The 18997-nt window shown below is 42.3% G+C and overlaps 1 protein-coding gene across 2 annotated transcripts in view; it reads left to right on the forward strand.

Moving 5' to 3' along the window:
- Positions 1-18997, forward strand: part of LOC106603442 (uncharacterized) — an 84966-nt gene that overhangs the window by 52919 nt on the left and 13050 nt on the right. Inside the window, exons 6-19 of one of the 2 annotated variants that reach the window (XM_014197124.2) lie at positions 4416-4531; positions 7470-7629; positions 8197-8336; positions 10111-10237; positions 10469-10504; positions 10680-10801; positions 11546-11675; positions 12596-12741; positions 15125-15251; positions 15420-15455; positions 15578-15687; positions 15955-16081; positions 17947-18074; positions 18337-18460. In XM_014197124.2, coding sequence (XP_014052599.1) covers positions 4416-4531; positions 7470-7629; positions 8197-8336; positions 10111-10237; positions 10469-10504; positions 10680-10801; positions 11546-11675; positions 12596-12741; positions 15125-15251; positions 15420-15455; positions 15578-15687; positions 15955-16081; positions 17947-18074; positions 18337-18460 — 1629 coding nt within the window. The remainder of the gene's footprint in view (positions 1-4415; positions 4532-7469; positions 7630-8196; positions 8337-10110; positions 10238-10468; positions 10505-10679; positions 10802-11545; positions 11676-12595; positions 12742-15124; positions 15252-15419; positions 15456-15577; positions 15688-15954; positions 16082-17946; positions 18075-18336; positions 18461-18997) is intronic. The other variant, XM_014197125.2, reaches the window with a different exon arrangement.

The following is an 18997-nucleotide window of genomic DNA, read 5'->3' on the forward strand; positions in this document are numbered from 1 at the left end:
TGGGCTACGTGGTACGCTGGACACAGCCAGTGAAATATCAGGGCGGCAAATTCAAAAACAACAAAATGTCATAATTCAACTTTCTCAAACATACAACTATTTTACACCATTTTAAAGATACACTTCTCCTTGATGTAACCACATTGTCCGATTTCAAAAAGGCTTTACAGCGAAAGCAAAACATTAGATTATGTTAGGAGAGTACATAGACCAAAATAATCACACAGCCATTTTCCAAGCAAGGACATGTGTCAATAAAACCCAAAACACAGCTAAATGAAGCACTAACCTTTGACGATCTTCATCAGATGACACTCCTAGGACATTATGTTACACAATACATGTATGTTTTGTTCGATAAAGTTCATATTTATATCCAAAAACAGCATTTTACATTGGCGCGTGATGTTCAGAAAATGTATTCCCACCAAAACGTCCGGTGAATGTGCACGTCAATTTACAAAAATTCTCATCATAAACGTTGATAAAATATATAACAAGTTCGGGGCAACCTAAACTCAGAATTAGTATTAGAAATATTCTCTTACCTTTGCTGATCTTCGTCAGAATGCACTCCCAGGACTGCTACTTCCACAAGAAATGTTGTTTTTGTTCCAAATAATCCATATTTATGTCCAAATACCTCCGTTTTGTTCGTGCGTTCAGAGCACTATCCAAAGGCATAACGCGCGAGCGCAGTACCAGAGATGAAAAGTCAAAATGTTCCATTACCGTACTTAGAAGCATGTCAAACGCTGTTTAAAATCAATCTTTATGGTATTTTTTACGTAAAATTGCAATAATATTCAAACCGGACAATAGCGTATTCATTCAAGGAGAAAAAGAAGGAACAGCGTGCTCGCGTGACCGCGCATATCCAATCCCTTTGTTGCCAGGCAGTCCACTCAGAAACTGAGCTCCTATTATCTGCCCAGTGACAGGAGAATGCTCAAACCACTTTCTGAAGGCTTTAGACAGCCAATGGAAGCCTTAGGAAGTGCAACGTAACCCCACGGATACTGTAGTTTCGAAAGGGACTAGAAAGAAGAACTACAATTCTCAGATCATCCACTTCCGGGTTGACTTTTTCTCTGTTTTTTGCCTGCCATATGAGTTCTGTTATACTCACAGACACCATTCAAACAGTTTTAGAAACTTCGGAGTGTTTTCTATCTACCAATAATATGCATATTCTAGTTTCTGGGCCAGAGTAGTAACCTGTTTAAATTGGGTACGTTTTTCATCCGGCCGTGAAAATACTGCCCCCTAGCCCAGACAGGTTAATGTTTTAGGCAGTCTGGAGATGCCAGACTGCCTTTGAGCTGGACAGAATATTTCTCTTTCATTAGTTAATAATACCTCAGGCTGCAGAAAGTAGGGCAGCAACTCATCTTTTCAGTTTAATCTCTTCCTAAGGCCTGTCATAAAGGAAGATGAGATTGTGATTATGCAATGGCTATTAATTGTTGTTGAAAGCTATCATCTGCTATCAAGGGCTGTAGTTTCTCAGAATCTGTGCAGAGGAGTGCGGGTCTCTTCTATAGCACTCTAATGACGAGTGAAAACCACCTACAATGCTAGTCTGCAGCCTTGAGAGCTGAATGCAACAGTGAGTCAGGAACTTGGATCACAATCACATTAATATTCCTGTGGTCTAGCACTGTATATGTAAATAGTTTTATCCAAACCAAGCAAATCAGGAATGGGTTTTTCCAACAAACAACTATGCGGTTTTACATAGATTATGAAGTTTATAGGCTCACAACACAGGCAGTGAACAAAGCGCTGAGTGCCAGAGGTTTTGTCTACATTGTTGTTTCACACAATCACTACTGGAATTGCTTTGCAACTGAACAACCATGGTTTTCTGTTCTGTTAACCGCGTTGGAAAAGTATTTGTTATCAAGGAGGAAACAAAGGGAGCAAAGCAGCAAAACTATCAAGACCGGGTAAAGCAGTATGAAAGCATGCAAACACTCATAGACTGGTAGGAGTGAAAAAAATGAAAATGAGTGTTAATTATAGAAGAGGCTGTGTTCTATAATGACTGCTTGGGGCATCTTTTGGGCTGATTAGGGGACTAACGACACCCTTTCCTTCCTCCTTGGCCCCCCTTCCTCTCCCTTTCTGTCATCAGAAATGTGCTCGGGGCCTCAGGCGTAGTCACTCAACACCAATGTTCCCTCAAATTTCTTGGGGTAGTGAGCAAATTTCAGGTTTTCTGAGCACAAACTTGGATGTTGTGAAAATTCTGTGCAACTTCCGGCGCCTGTTTACTATGAATAAATATGCACACATATGCACACAGGGCTACATGCAGCTCTCGCTTTGATATCAAAACAAGCACATCTACTCGCGACCACTTGTGCCTTTAATGCAATAGAGTCCTACTCCGATGCGCTCTGTAAAATCTCTTGCATAGTTAGTTTGATTCCCTAACCTGTCAATGTTTTTAATTTGCTATTTTATGATTTTGTTATACTCTTGTGAATTCTATGGTTTTTACTAGATTAATTGTAGTTTTTCATGCTGTCTGTCTGTAATTGTGTAATGACTTGGTGCTGCCTATCTTGGCCAGGATGCTCTTGAAAATGAGATTTCAAATCTCAATGAGTCCTTCCTGGTTAAATAAAGGTTAAATACTAAGGGTCGATTGACATTAGTAAAATATGTCTAGTGAGATCTATCACTTTTCACCATCAGATTAGCAACTTTTCTGTTCACACTGGCCATGGATGTGATGTGGCCAAAGCCACATTCCTGCTTCATGTATGAGTGCAGCTATTATCATACGGTAAATACCATAGTATATAGACAAACAAAATAAAGATACTGTAGCAATTCAAACCAGGAGTAGGAACCGGTTCAGGGAACAGAACCGAAAACCAGAAAATAACAAACATTTTCGAGGAACAGAACTAGAACCGGGAACTGTTCGGGAACAGAACCGTTATTTTAAAAGCATGGAAACCGGTTAATAATGTTATTTTAAGTTTCAGCATTTTTTCCAGTCCCACAAAAAAGCACCTATGCAAAGCCCTCACTCTGTCACTCTGAAACTTATTCCAGTGTCTGCCTGACAGCTGAAAATATTTTACAGTGTGTGTAGGCTACCTGCCCCTCCCCCTCTGAAGCATAGACTATTGTGGTCTACTAACGTTACAAGCATGATTCAAAAATTAGGGAGAGAGATTTTTTATTAGAGGAATGGATCAACTTTTTCAGTACTAGTTAAGGATACTGGAGTTATCACGTTGTATTTATTAATTAATGATACAATATATATTCTGGTGCCGCTTTGCACAAACAAGCTTGTTAGCTATCTAGCTCTGGTCCAACGTTAAGCCATGTCTCAGAAGTTCAAAGACATTCAAAGTTCCTTCACAGAAGCCGCTCCTCCGTAGGTATAATTCTATGAGCCTAATTCAGATAATGCATTTCATAACGAGATGCCCAGCGCTTCAAGCCAAGCTGCCTCCTCCACCCTCTCTCGCTCTCTCCCCACCTGCCAAAATTTCAATTGCATCTCGCACCCTACACTTGTCCGTCCAATGCATGTAAACAACTATAGCTTGACCGCCTCCAAAGCAAGCAGCTATATCCTACACTGATTGGTGAAGTCATTTAATGTCGAACTGAATGTAAAAAAAAAAAGATTTCAGAGGTTTAAAAAGGAACAGAAAGGAACTATATAAACCGTAACTTTTTCAGTTCAGAACATTATTTTGCTGATCGGAACAGGGGAACAGAAGAAAAAAAGTTATTGTTCTGTTCAAAACTAAACAATTGGAAAATAATTTTGGTTCCAACCCCTGATTGTGGTAGACATCTCTTCAAGAGAGATTTGAATCTATATCCGTATCTTTACACTACACAAGTATCTCTCCTGGAACTAGGTTGTGTCGTCAAAGTAGTGTAGTGTAAAGAGGCCCAAAGTCTTGCATAGTTTTTGTTTCGGTATGTTGCATTGAAAGTGGCTAATATTACATTGATTCAATCCCAATTCCCAAAGTAGAGGGAAACGTTGATAGTGTTAACTAACAGGGAAGCCTCTAAGTTGAGTGAAGTTCAATCTCGTGCTTCTTTGCACAGCTGCACATTGCTCAGCTCCCTGCTGGAAACCCTTCCCCTCAGGCTTTTAAAACCTGACTGTGTTCACTTGCACCCAGCTTGCTGTAATAATATAATTATGAAAACAACACCCAACCACCAGAGTTCAGCTGTCACACAAATATGATCTAACTTTGAAAAACTTTGATATTTAATTATTGTATGGTTCCCCTGTTTTGAGTCAATAAATCAAATTCAGTTTAAAGATAATTTGCGGAGGTTGACTGTCAGACTGTATCCATTTGACAATATATTTAGCCCAGATGTTGCTCTATGTTTTCTAATGACTTACTCTGTTTCTCCAGATGAACATCTATGATGGTGTGACGTTCTCTGGGGAGATGCGGGAGATCCATAGAGACCAGGAGGATTCTGGGATGGTGTTTCCGCAGGGTGCCTCAGTGCGAGTCCTGGGAGGATGGTAAGAGGATCTTTAGAGCAAATGAACTTCTTTTAAGGTTGCTTACTCCTTAAACAGGAGGGATGCTCTTTATGAGGTTGTATATCAGTCTTTGAATGACCAACACTCTGGGCTTCCAGAAGTGGTTCTGTCGGACCAAGGCCTAGAGTTTGTTGAAGCAGGTAGTTGAAAATCTGTCAAACCTATATTAAGTCAAGTCAACTGTAAAATAGCCCACTTGGATCAGAATGAGCCAGCCTTTCTGTAGTGTTATCCTCTGCTTTGGACTTATACCCATGTCTCTTTGCCTTCCTGCCTTACTCATGCACTCTCATGGAAGAAGGGCCTTATTATCACTGAATATAAGGCTTAGGACTTTTAGCTAATGCCAGAACAGAACATCTTGTTTGAATCGGAATTGATTCCTCTGAGACCCCATAATGTTCCTTCCAACTGTGTTGGGGGGTTTAATCTCCTGGGCTGGCAGTGACAGACAGTAATTGGGTAACTCATCGCTGTTTGCTCCCATTAAAAAGGCCTGTCAGCTAAACCACACAAACACTGCCATCGCTGGGAATCAAGGCCTCGTCCAAATTTGAGTTCTTGAGTTCTTCTCCTTGGCGTCATCAGTAGTTGTTACTTTAAAGGTGAATGGGGATGTTATGAGTATTTTCAATTCTCAAAATAAGTATTATCATGTATTCAATCAATCAGCATAACAAACAACATTGGACAAATGACAAATACTTTGTCAGCGCACGTCCATATCACATGATAATCTTTACATCCTTATCAATAACATAAGGTACATTCATAGTACATGCACAGACCTATGAAGCAACAATTGATGCTACACTAATTGATTCCACCATTACAAGTAAAACCAAAAACAGATGAATTAGAAAATAAACCCCAAATAAAACCCACCCCATCACACAGCTCCCATCTGAGTGACCCTTTTGATTGAACTCCTCATAGCAAGAGATCTTACACTAACAGCTGCATTTGACCACATTGTTAAGGTTCTTACATTGGCACCATGAGAACGAGCAGTGGGCATTACAGATACTTGACTGTTTGGAGGGCCTAACTATGTATAGATGGAAGTCTATACTATTCCTAAGGAATCTCTCATACATCAATGTACTATCAGCTTCATATCATATTACTACTGCAGTTGAAAAAGATGGTGCTTTTATTTATATTTCATGATGAAAAAGCAAAAAAGTATTAATATATACTATACATAAGTTTAGTTGTTTCTATTCATATAATGCTTCACTAGGTTTAACTAATGCACATGACAGTAAGTCTTTGTGCCTCTCTGCCAGGGGCAAAGCAGGTTCACGTACAGAAGAACCTGGTATCTGTCTGGCTATGCTGTAACACTGCTCTCATATTGAATGGATGCAGAACGAGAAACGTTCAGTCTTGCGAACATGCTCTGGCGTTGTGCGCTTTTTGTCAAATGACTTAAGCAAGGGCAGGCACGCTCGACTCTGCGCGGAAATGCTAGCGAAAGTTTGGTGCCTTACGCAATATCTCATGCTTTATGGATGGACCCACCTTCCATTTGTGTACTAGTGCGTTGGCTCAGCCCCCCTTTCAGAGCCCTAGACCTGTTGTATTATTTACACCAAACCAGCCTTTCGAAGCAAAAAGTGGGAAAAGCAAAGCAGCTTTCCAACAATTTGAGTAGGAGCTCTCTCCCCGTCGACCAGATGGGAGGAGAGAAAGGAAGCGAGTCATGTTGTAGCTGCATTGTTGTATTTGTGTGCGTTCTCCTTCATCCAATTCTCAGGTTAACCGACCGACTTGGGTCCTATTGTTCCCTCTACGGTCCACAGAGGAACTAATGTCAAGGACCACTTACAGTTGTTCCCCAAGCTAGTTTTGATTTGCAGTACAAGGGCTACTTTACAGGTTGACTTATTTAAGTTTGACAGATTTTCTAGTACATGACTCAACAAACTCCTAGGCAGTGGTCTGACAGAACCACTTCTGGACACCCAGAGTGATGGTCATTCAAAAAATGTTGTATTCAGTTCAAGCTCATCAGTGATGGCGTGAGCCACAAAAAGACTCTCCTACATGCTAATTATGAGGGATTTGACTTTCTCGTGAGATGCTTCCTCCCTCCTTGGGCGTCATCCCCAGCAGCCTATCCTATTAGGAGATATTGATCTGTGTCTCTCATGGTGGATGTATAATCGGTAAAACCAGGCACTAAACCATTTAGGAGAGCCCTGGCTGTTTGTCTGAGTGAATATAGACAGACTCTTACCGCTTCGATGCAGTTCCTGACCATCCACATAGATTATTTATGGAATATTGGCGACACACACACACACACACACACCCACACACACACAATAGTGTTGTTTACACTGCACATATCACACCGCCGTGTTATTTTCAGGATCTACAATATTTGTTGACTGTTGGCATGTTTATCCTCAGATAAAAGGCAGTATTCTGGCCAGGTCTCAGCAGGGATATTGAAGTATTGACGCCCCCAACTGTGTGCTGTGTGCCTGTAGTTCAGGGGCATTAGTAAGCAGCTTTTAATATTTAAACAGGAAGAAAAACATTGGTGAGAGCCAGATTGATTTACATTACTGTCAGCACAGTGCTGTAATCTTCTCTTCAACATGGAACTATAGTCATCAACTGTTATAGTTCATGTGTTCGGTGTGTGTGTGTGTACTGGTAGGGGGTCATTTTATTTTATACATTATTATTTATTTATTTTTTGTCACCAAGGAGTAGGGAAGGTGGGGCCTGGTTTCCATGGCAATGCCCTTGCTCTGTTTGTGTGTGCTCTGTGTAGTCAGTTGGTGGCTGGCGTCTCTTTTTGTGCTGAGTGGGTGGGAGAGAAAAAAAAGACACAGAAAGAGTCTGTGTATGAGAGGGACGGAGAGATGGAAGTGGGTGCTCACACAGTGTGTTTGTGTCGTAGCTGGCTGTTATACCTGGAGCCGGGGTTCCGGGGCCCCGGGATGCTGCTGGAGGAAGGGGAGACAGTACTGAGCCACCAACCAGGTCAGCAGCAGGCCAGCCAGGGGACAGAGGACAAGCCCACCACAATCACCATCGGCTCCATCAGAAGACTAGTGAAGGTTGGCATATTTATTACCATGACATTACAGTGCCATGCGCCATTAGTGATTTCCCTCCAACATTTCTATTGGGAGACTATGGTTCATTTATTTAGACCTACCAGGGCTGACTATTACTCCCTCTCTGAGAAGCTTTGGCAGAGGGCCAGGGCCTCTCTGACTATCACTCCCTCTCTGAGAAGCTTTGGCAGAGGGCCAGGGCCTCTCTGACTATCACTCCCTCTCTGAGAAGCTTTGGCAGAGGGCCAGGGCCTCTCTGACTATCACTCCCTCTCTGAGAAGCTTTGGCAGAGGGCCAGGGCCTCTCTGACTATCACTCCCTCTCTGAGAAGCTTTGGCAGAGGGCCAGGGCCTCTGTCTCTCTCTCTCATTCTCTCCTCTTTTTCTCTGACTTTGTCACTCTCTGTTATCCTCTCTCTGCTCCCCCTTTTTCTCTCAATTTCCCCCTTTATCTTCCCATTTCTCAGCCTTAGTCATTATAATGGGGCCTGATAGAGAAGGATTGATAGAGCTGTGTGTAGTGGAATGTCTCCACATAAATGTTGTTGTGTCTCTTTCACCGTTCAGGATGACGGCACTCCAGAAATCCATCTGCTTCCAGCCGGAGTGCCAGGAGGAGCCACGGAACGTCTCAACTCGGAAGCAGACAGCTTGGGGACACGTGTTGGACCTATCCACCTCTCAAACCTGACTGTCAAGTCTGGCTGGTGAGGAGGCCTATCCTGTTAGTGGTAACTGTAACTGTAGAGGAACTCAATGCCATTGTCTGAGGGGGCGCTTCAGTAGCTACAGGCTATATAGACTGAAATAGGAAGCACTTACAATGCTAAAACAACGGGGGGAATGACTCATTGAGGAGATGTGTCCTTGCCAACCAACGTCCATATTGTTTCAACAGAATTTGGGTGGATTGTTCTCAGCTGAGTCATTGAGCTCCAGCTCTCTAGCATGCACCTGCTAGGAAAGGGCATTTCCTGCTTAAACTGTTATTTTCAGGTGTGTTTATAAAGCACACATATTCGGTACAGGAATGTTTATGGGTGGTAATAGAAGTGACAGAATTAGCACTTAAAATGAAGTTTCATAATGTCTCACTTCAGGGTGGAGGTAGTGAGGTAGTTAATGTGGTAACTCTTCAATAAAGACCATGTCACCAGACTCTGTAAAATCTATTTACTAACACACCCATATTTACAGATGAAGTCAGCCACAGTTAGGAACGGAATTTGACTGCCAAAGTATGATGCAATTAGGGATGCGACAAATGTACAGTTTTGCTTAACATTTAAACAGCCATTTTTTTATCGGTTTTCCGTTAAAACGATTAGAAAAATCACAAAGTTCCACCTCAATTCACAATGCAGAATAATGGACCTATTACATGTGTATGACCACTAGGGCCGGGCAAGGAAGTTCTATCTACCACGGTCATGTACCCTTGAAAGTGCCTCGGCTACGACATGTTTGTTTGGCTGTACAGGTACGCTACGGTTTTTTAAATGCCAACACCAAATCTTCTCTGGAGATAGTTTCAAAGCGACCACTGACCGGGCATTTGACTTGTCTGTAAAGGAATGCGGCTTCCGAAGCGGGACTAACGTCCATCACTAGGCGACCAGAACTGTCAATCAAATAACCTCGAGCTGCCTGAATGCAGCCTGCGTGCAGACCACTCTCTCCTAAAAAAGTACTTTAAAGTTTGTTAAATACTGTGACTTACCAAGACATTTAGTAGAAAGAAAATACATCTTCCACTAGAAATCGACTCCTAAGATTCAGAATTTTTGGAATGGAGGAGACTGATTAGTTTCCGTACTTTCGAAAACACAAACACTTGCATCTTTCATAGCGAGCTAGTGAGGGAAGGAGAGAGAGGGGAGGGCGACAGACAGTCAGAACCGTGCATTAGGCCCATCTGTCTGCAATCAAAAGCTGTATCTCGCAATTTATTGGCTTGCAATGTCTTGCAATGTCTTGCCTATCATCAAAGAATAGGCTAGGATATTCTACACGCAACAGACTGAAGACTGAACACACAGTCGTGTCATTGGCGAAGAGAGAGAGCAAGCGAGCCATCTGCACTGTGATTTCAATTTTGTGTGGAAAACATTGTTTTTCCGTTAGGGATTTTCCTTTGTTGTTCCATAGTAACAGGTTTTCAATAAAATATTTGTTTTCTTACAGAGAAGATGAGTGGTTTCTATTGTAGTGGAGATTAGTGACACTGACAGTATGACTGTGGACAAAGTATTTGTGTTTGATCAGGCATTCAACCATGCATACATTTCATGCATAAAGCAATGAACTGAGCAGCCTCCATAAATGTGGTGCCACATGAATGGACAATGTTTACCTGTAAATTAACAACAATATCAGCGACGCCTCGATGCTTGTAACACAAGCGTCTGCTTAGCAAACAATTGAGATTAGATTACCTGGGCCTCTCATTGATAATGCCTTCGTCTTGTTTTTCCACCTTAGTTGGCTTGCCTACTGTAGCCCTGGTTTCCATGGGAACTATGCGGTTATGGAAGCAGGCGGCTCCACAACACCTGGCGTTGGTCATCCCCAGGTCACCACTGTGAGGTCACTGAGACCCCTCAGAATGGTAAGGGTTCACCACGGTGGCATCACTCTGAGGTGGCTGGCACTGCTTGGTCTGGGCCCAATTACATTTCAATGCTGTACACTCAGGAAAGGAGTTTATATTCGATTTCCAAATTGGCCCATAGGATTTCTTCCATTTAATGGTCTATGTCTCAAAGTCTCAGAAATATATACGTCTGGGCCTCATTTTCATCAAGGTTTGGTTTCATTATGTTCTGTGTCTTTCTGACAGAGTGGGCTCAGAGTGAGGAGACCTCTGGATCCTAAGGTAAGACATTAATATTGAAAGTACAGCATAAACCCCTATCCCCTGCAGTAAACAGCCGATCTCATACAGTTAAATAATCACTTAAATTTTCACAATGATGATTAATGATAATGAAAGTAAATTAATTTAGAAAGTGCATGAGATATAGTTTTTTGTTTGTGTGTTTTTGTTTTAGATGTTGGTGTTCGAGCAGCCCCTCTTCCAGGGGCAGGGCAGAGAGCTGAGAGGCCAAACCCCCAGTCTGGGAGCTGTAGCTGGGCTGAAGGGGGCGTCGTCGCTACGGGTCATTGGTGGAGTGTGAGTCCATGTCAATGCCCTCCCTCCTGTCTGCGCCTGCCTGTCATCCACAGCTGATGGAGACAGATGAGGACTCTCACTCATAGACTCAGATTAATGAACATGTCCAGACCCTCTTAGTTAAATGTCATTCCAATTTGTATGGAGAAAATAAGGTTTTGTTTGTTTGGGAATTCACATGCATTTGTTTTTTGTGAGTGAGTGAGGGACAGAGTGAGGGAGGGAGAAAGGAAGTGCATTCATGCCAAGCTGCATACTTACTCTGGACTGCTACCTCTACTGAGGTTTTTACAAGGTGTGTCATTCTGCTGCAAACAGTTTCACAATCTACTGGTCATGTGATTCCTCAGGAATGCTACCTCTACTGTCATATGGAGCAAATGTAGCTCCCTGTGCAAACATAAGCCAAGTAGAACAGGAAGTGTGTGTGTGTGTGTGTGTGTGTGTGTGTGTGTGTGTTTGGTGTGTGTGTTTGGTGTGGTGTTTGGTTACAGAGAGGGTTGGTACGCCTGACATCTGATAACATTTCAATTGTAACACCACAAAAAACCCAAACAATCACAATCAAACAATAAATCAATCAAACATTCCTTAGCACTAACTCAGGTGGCATATCCACCGCTAAGGCACGTTGGTGCTGATAACAGTATCATTGACACCCAGGCTCCTATTTAAGCTGTGTTGGTATAAGTGTGAGTAGGAGTATTTAGCTGTGGTTTGACCTGTGACCTCTGTGTTTGACAGATGGGTGGGCTACACTGGAGAGGACTACACAGGACGGCAGTATTTACTGGAGGAGGGAGAATACAGTGACTGTGCAGATCTGGGTGGAGCCGATCACCCTCTGCTGCTTTCTTTCCGTTTCTTACAGGCAGTAAGTTACGGGATTTTAATAATATGGTTATTTACAGTGTATTCAGTATATGTGGCCTATGTGGGAATGTGTACCTGTGCAAACCCTGAACGCTTACACTTGATTTGAAAGAATGAGGGAAGTCAATGAAATATGTGTGTGTGTGTGTGTGTGTGTGTGTGTGTGTGTGTGTGTGTGTGTGTGTGTGTGTGTGTGTGTGTGTGTGTGTGTGTGTGTGTGTGTGTGTGTGTGTGCATGGCAGAGTCATTTGTCTGAAACCCGGCCAAATGTTTTATATTAGCCATCGGTATGACCCAGTTGACACCCAGCAGACCTCTATTCCACTCCCTTTCCATCACCTCATCACTGTCTAAGTGTCTATTTTAGCCTCCTGATATCAGTCAGAAGCACTAGCTAGTAGAAACGCTCTAACAGTGAACTCCTGGCTAGGATAGGCTACGCTTCTAATAGGATTAAACAGGTAGAGTTAATTGCTAACTGTCTACCATACCGCAGGTTCATTAGTATTCCAGTTTCCTCCACCCCTAGTGCCCTCTGGCTGTTAGCAGCACCACTCTTTAGATCAACTACACACTATTGTGTAATCACCAGCCACCAGCAGCCATTCTGCAAAGCTCCCACTACGGATAGTGCTTACGGAATGAACTACCTGAACTAAATGCACCAGCTATGTAAATGCAGCTTGTAGAGTTTTTCAGTTTGAGGCTACTTGAACAGGAAAGAACAAGAGAAAGGAAACTTCATAGGATTTGGATAAAAGTGGTTTGTACAGTGGTGCTAGTTTCTATACAGTGAACCAGCCCACATTTCTTCATGTAAGCTCTGTTTTTGCACTAGGCTACATTAGTGTAAGAGTTGTTGTAGCTATTTTATAAAGCAGTCTTACTCAGTGATCTCTTCTGCATGGTTCCCATTGTTAGGACTTCATAGAGCCTTCAGTCTCACTGCAGGAGGACACTGGCTCTCCTGGAGCCGGGAGAAGGGACATTTTGGATCTGGACGTCCCTGATCTGGAGAAGGATGGAGCCACTGAAAAGACCACCACATTCTGTGTGAAGAGTGGAGTGTGAGTATCAATTAGAGGACCAGGGTTGGGGTCAATTCAGGAAGTAAACTCTGCGCTTCACAGTTCTGTATGGGGTTTGACTGACAGCCGTTCTGAACTTAAGCACCGCATGCGACAAGAAGTTGACCCTACCCTCCCGCTAATTGGGAAACTTTTGCACATGTCTGAGTTAGGGAAGTCCTGTAAATGAAGAGGACTCGATGTATTTTGAAGGATGAGATGTTGAGGATTATAATAAATACAGCTTTGATGTCATACAAGCATGCCAAACACCCGTGAGTCCAAATGTGCACTTCACTTTTCCATATCAGAAAACTCATGTCATATATACTGAGTGTACAAAACATTAGGAACACCTTCCTAATATTGAGTTGCACCCCCTTTTGCCCTCAGCACAGCCTCAAATTGTGAGGGCATGGACTCTACAAGGCTTTGAAAGCATTCCACAGGGATGCTGGCCCATGTTGACTCCAATGCTTCTCACAGTTGTGAAGTTGGCTGGATGTCCTTTGGGTGGTGGACCATTCTTGTTACACAAAGGAAACTGTTGAGCGTGAAAAACCCAGCAGTGTTGCAGTTCTTGACACACTCAAACTGATGCACCTGGCACCTACTACCATACCCCATTCAGTGGCACTTAAATCTTTTGTCTTGCCCATTCGTCCACTGAATGGCACACATACACAATCCATGTCTCAAGGCTTAAAAATGATTCTTTAACCTGTCTTCTCCCCTTCATCTACACTGATTTGAAGTGGATTCAACAAGTGACATCAATAAAGGATCATCTGATCGGATTTCTTTTTTGTACACTCGGTGCACAGTGTCAAAGTTTATGATCACTATGTTTGATGTACAGTTACAAGATGACATAGCGTCATACCCTGGGTTGTTCTGAACAGAATGAGCCCATGTTTGTTGATTGTGTGGAAAATGAGCAGCGGAACATGCACCTGAATGCATTCATGGCTCCTTTCTATGCACACCAAAATTACCATCTATTTCTCTGATTTGCCTTGTGAAGCCTAACACTGTAAGATCGTATTTTATAACTTAGCTAGTCATGTTGGCAATAGAACAAGCATTGAAATGATGCCCACCTGACCCAGATCGCTATTTAAAATGGGCCGTTTTGGATTGCGTTAACAGCAATAGTAATTGTGTGATGGCGGGGGTGCAGGGTTGTGTTCCAAACAAAACAACTACAAGTGTGCTCGTTTTAGTTCCTCAACAGCACAGCGAGGAGAGCTCACAAAAACACCTTATAGCTGAAGACTTCTTTGTCATTGAAATGACTTAGGAACTGTTCACACTTTGGAGAGGTGTGTAGTCACTTGGAGACACCAGTTAGTCCTCTCACTCAAACCCTTGTATTTTTTTTGTCTTATGTTGCACCTACCCCAAATATCCCACAAATATTCTTATGATGTTACTGAATATATACAGAGTGTTTTCAGATTTTGTTATCAACAAATGCTGCGAAAATTACAGTAAATGTAAAATGCACATAAATCAGCAGTGTAGTGTTTGCATTCAGTCTTGTCAGGTGAACTGTTGTGTCCTCAACATTGGTCTAATAATTTTCCCATAATCTCGAAACTGTTCCCTTTCAATTGCTACAATGTTTATGCATATGCTTTTCATATTTCTTTTGTAAGAAATATAGGCCAATTCCATATAGGCCAATTCCCACGAGTGTAAAGGGTTAAATGGAAATCACCACAACTTTGCAGAAGACCAGTCATAATAACATCTTAATAGAGGTGCATCCCAAATATTATTGCAAAGCTACCATTAATTTACCAAGTTACCAGAAACTTCTGTAATCTTAGTAATTAACAGGTAATCTATGGTAACTTTGGTCATTTCTACTTGAATAACTTGTATTCATATAGAATTTTTTTTTTATATTTGTCCATATTGTCCATTAGTTTCTAGTGAATAGACCATATGGTTAAAGATAATGAATTCAAAAAGTATCTAATCAACAAAGGTATTATTTTAAATTAACTCTGCATCTCTTCCAACTATTGACCTTTTTCACCACTGCCACCAGTTTGGCACCAAAACATTTACAACAAAGACATAGTCAAATAAATGTGTTTTAAAAAATATATAAAGGATATTTCATGCTGAAACCCTCATATTAAACCCCAATGATATTCACTAAGTTGATGGTTTAAGTACCCAAAGAGGTGTCATCTGTTCAAATTCAAAAGAAACTTGAAAGTTACCAAAATGCTGGTAGTTTCCCATAATATACCCTCCCTTTGAAACCCTAATCCCAACAAACTAAAGTTCACATAGTTTCACGTGACTTTGTCATTCACAATTCACTGTGCCTCTGTAGTGCTGATGGTCTCTGGGCTGGTCTGTGTTTCAGATGGGTGGCGTACAGCGAGAAATGCTTCAGTGGAGAGCAGTGCATACTGGAGAAAGGCAAACATCCTGCCACTCTGCACTGGGGTGGCAACTATGGAGCAGCCAAGTCTATCCGACCCATACGATTGGTGAGCACCGTTTCGTAGCCTATTAGAGGAATAGATCATAAGACTGACAAAGGCTTGACATGCAGATGAAATCCCTCCTATGTCTCTTCTTTGTAGCTCTATGTGGCTCTCTGAAAAATATATGGTATAGATGTTGGAAAATATGTCAAATCACTTTTATTATTACAGCAGGACCTTTATGGCACCAGAGAACCAAAGTTCATGGTATGTATATATCATTACATAACATTACTTTCACCTATCAAAAAGAGACTAGGAAAAGGGGCTATCTGAGAATTGATACCCAGCCGTGAAGTGTGTACTAAGTTGTGCTTTTGTGTCTCCAGCTGTGGGCCTACAGCCAGCCCCACTACAGGGGAGTGAGTGAGGGGTACGAGGGGGAGGCAGGGCACTGTGGCTCTGCCTCCCCCATGTCCTTCAGAGTCATCAGGGGAAGGTGAGTACTGGAGGACTACTATTTGATCTGTATTGATCCTAGAGGTGGAGTTATGTCCCCTTTTACTATTATGTTATATAAATCCAAACTGTTATTATTATGGGTCAATGGACATTTTTACTTATAGGTTGCTAATTATGGATTGTCAGTATTCTACTGTAGGCATGCACAATATATCTTTAATTGTAGTTGCCATAGGAGGCATTGAACAATGTCTGTGATGCTGATTGTCTTACTCACGCTCACTGCTCTTCTTGCCCCGTCCAGTTGGCTGCTTTTTGATGAGGAGGGTTGCTGTGGAAACCAGTACGTCCTGGGAGAGGGCCTTTATCCCGATCTCATTTCCTGTGGCTGTGTGGCCGCTTCTGTCAAATCACTGAGGCCCATTCCCTATGTGAGTGTACCTGGCATGACCTCAGCCCATCTACTGCTATCTTTAGGTAGCACAACAAGCTAGATGAGACATGTGAGCATACATTCATTTTAACAGTATTATATGCCATGATAAATAGATGGTGATAAATACACTATATATACAAAAGTATGTGAACACTCCTTCAAATGAGTGTATTCTGCTATTTCAGCCACACCCATTGCTGACAGGTATATAAAATTGAGTACACAAACATGCAATCTCCATAGACAAACATTGTCAGTAGAATGGCCTTACTGAAGAGCTCAGTGACTTTCAAAGTAGCACCGTCAAAGGATGCCACATTTCCAGGAGAACGCTACCTGCCCAAATGCATAGTGCCCACTGTAAAGTTTGGTGGAGGAGAAATAATGGTCTGGGGCTGTTTTTCATGGTTCGAGCTAGGCCCCTTAGTTCCAGTGAATGGAAATCTTAACGGTACAGCACACAATGACATAGATGATTCTGTGCTTCCAACTTTGTGGCAACAGTTTGGGTACGGCTCTTTCCTATTTCAGCATGACAATGCCCCATGCACAAAGCGAGGTCCATACAGAAATGGTTTGTCGAGATCAGTGTGGAAGAACTTGACTGGCCTGCACAGAGCCTTGACCTTAACCCCATCGAACACCTTTGGGATGAATTGGAACTTAGACTGCGAGCCAGGCCTAATTGCCCAACATCAGTGCCCGACCTCACTAATGCTGTTGTGGCTGAATGGTAGCAAGTCCCCGCAGCAATGTTCCAACATCTATTGGCTACAGGTTGTCTACAAGTCTCTGCTAGGTAAAGCCCCGCCTTATCTCAGCTCACTGGTCACCATAGCAGCACCCACTCGTAGCACCCGCTCCAGCAGGTATATCTCACTGGTCATCCCCAAAGCCAATTCCTCCTTTGGTCGCCTTTCCTTCCAGTTCTCTGCTGCCAATGACTGGAACGAACTGCAAAAATCACTGAAGCTGGAGACTCATATCTCCCTCACTAGCTTTAAGCACCAGCTGTCAGAGCAGCTCACAGATCACTGCACCTGTACATAGCCCATCTGTAAACAGCCCATCTATCTACCTCATCCCCATACTGTATCTATTTATTTATCTTGCTCCTTTGCACCCCAGTATCTCTACTTGCACATTCATCTTCTGCACATCTACCATTCCAGTGTTTAATTGCCATATTGTAATTACTTCACCACCATGGCCTATTTATTGCCTCCCTTATCTTACCTCATTTGCATTCACTGTTTATAGACTTTTTGTTTTATTTTTCTCTACTGTATTATTGACTGTATATTTTGTTTATTCCATGTGTAACTCTGTGTTGTTGCATGCGTCGAATTGCTATGCTTTATCTTGGCCAGGTCGCAGTTGCAAATGAGAACTTGTTCTCAACTAGCCTAACTGGTTAAATAAAGGTGAAATAAAAAATAAATACAAATAAAATCAAGTGGAAAGCCTTCCCAGAAGAGTGGAGGCTGTTCTAGCAGCAAAAGGGGGGGGGGCAACTCTATATTAATGCCCATGATTTTGGAATGAGCTGTACGACAAGCTGGTGTCCATATACCTTTGGTAATGTAGTGTAGATTAATGTAGTTTCCGTTCAGCCACCATTGGATCGTCACAAATTACAACCTTTTCCCCATAATGTCCTACTTTTGTCCTAGTCTTAGTATGACTCCAGCCAAAAGGTGTGGACTGCTTTACAAATATAGGTATAAAGGATGTATTGTGTATTCTGCCCTAATATAGTTCAATACAGGCACTTATTGAAAAAGGACAGAACATAAATAAAGTAAATCCAATGGCATTCTCATCTAAGATGGCTCCCTTCCCTTCCTGTTACCTCTGTAGAGTTTCTCCGACCCGTCCATCAGCCTGTTTTCCCTGAGTTCCTTTGAGGGCCTCAAGATGGTTGTTGTGACGCCCACAGAGCACATGAAGGACTTCTTCACCCAGTCTCTGCAGGTCCACAGTGGACTGTGAGTAGAGAGATAGCCTGTCATCTCTTATGTCACTGAACAGCTAACATTACTGCCAGACACTATACATAGAGAAGGAACCTAGGTTTCTTTGGCCTCAGACGTGTGTCATGTTCAGTAAGAAAACAAGTGAAACAGGGAGGTACTACCTGAACTTGTCCAGTAAGAAGGCTAATTTTTGTTTTCCGTTTTAAGATGTTTTTCTGCGTTGCGCCCTAATGAATATGGCCCTGTTTCAGCTGAATGTGTGTGTCTTTGGCAGGTGGGTGGTGTATGAATACAGTAACTATAAGGGCTGTCAGATGCTGCTGCAGCCAGGGGAGCTTCCTATGTGGGGAGAGCACAGTGGCTGGGACACGATTGGCTCCTTACGGCCCCTCAAACAGGTAAAACACACACACAAAATTGACAATCACTCTAAGTGTCGTTTCCCAGCTAGCACATTTGGTTCCTTGGAAGTTGTGGGAACGTATGTTTTTAATTTCCCATTGGTTCTGGGAATAAAGCTATATGTTTCCTGACCTGTAAAACTGAAGGTTTTTTAAACGTTCTGAGAACGGAAGTGAAAATGTTGCCTGTTCTGGGAACATGCATTTTTATGTTGCAGGGATTTTCTGAGAACATTTTACTGTAGTTCCCTGAAAGTTTTCCTGGGAAGTTTTATTAACATTTTGTGAACGGAAATTATAGGTTATTTTGAGGTTTTGGAATAACTTCCTTAAAACTTTCAGGGAATGTTTCAATAAGACTTTTAATAACACTGCTAACTTAGTTTGGGTTAACTGGTTTGAAATCCAAACACAGATAGGACACAGGAAAATGTATTTGCCTAGGCATTAATCATGCAAACAGATGTATTTTTTACTGTGGCACGGTGTCAGTGAGATTCGAACATACAGTGCCTTCAGAAAGTATTCACACCC

Source organism: Salmo salar, chromosome ssa04 (assembly GCF_905237065.1).
Source record: "Salmo salar chromosome ssa04, Ssal_v3.1, whole genome shotgun sequence".
Lineage (NCBI taxonomy): Eukaryota > Metazoa > Chordata > Actinopteri > Salmoniformes > Salmonidae > Salmo > Salmo salar.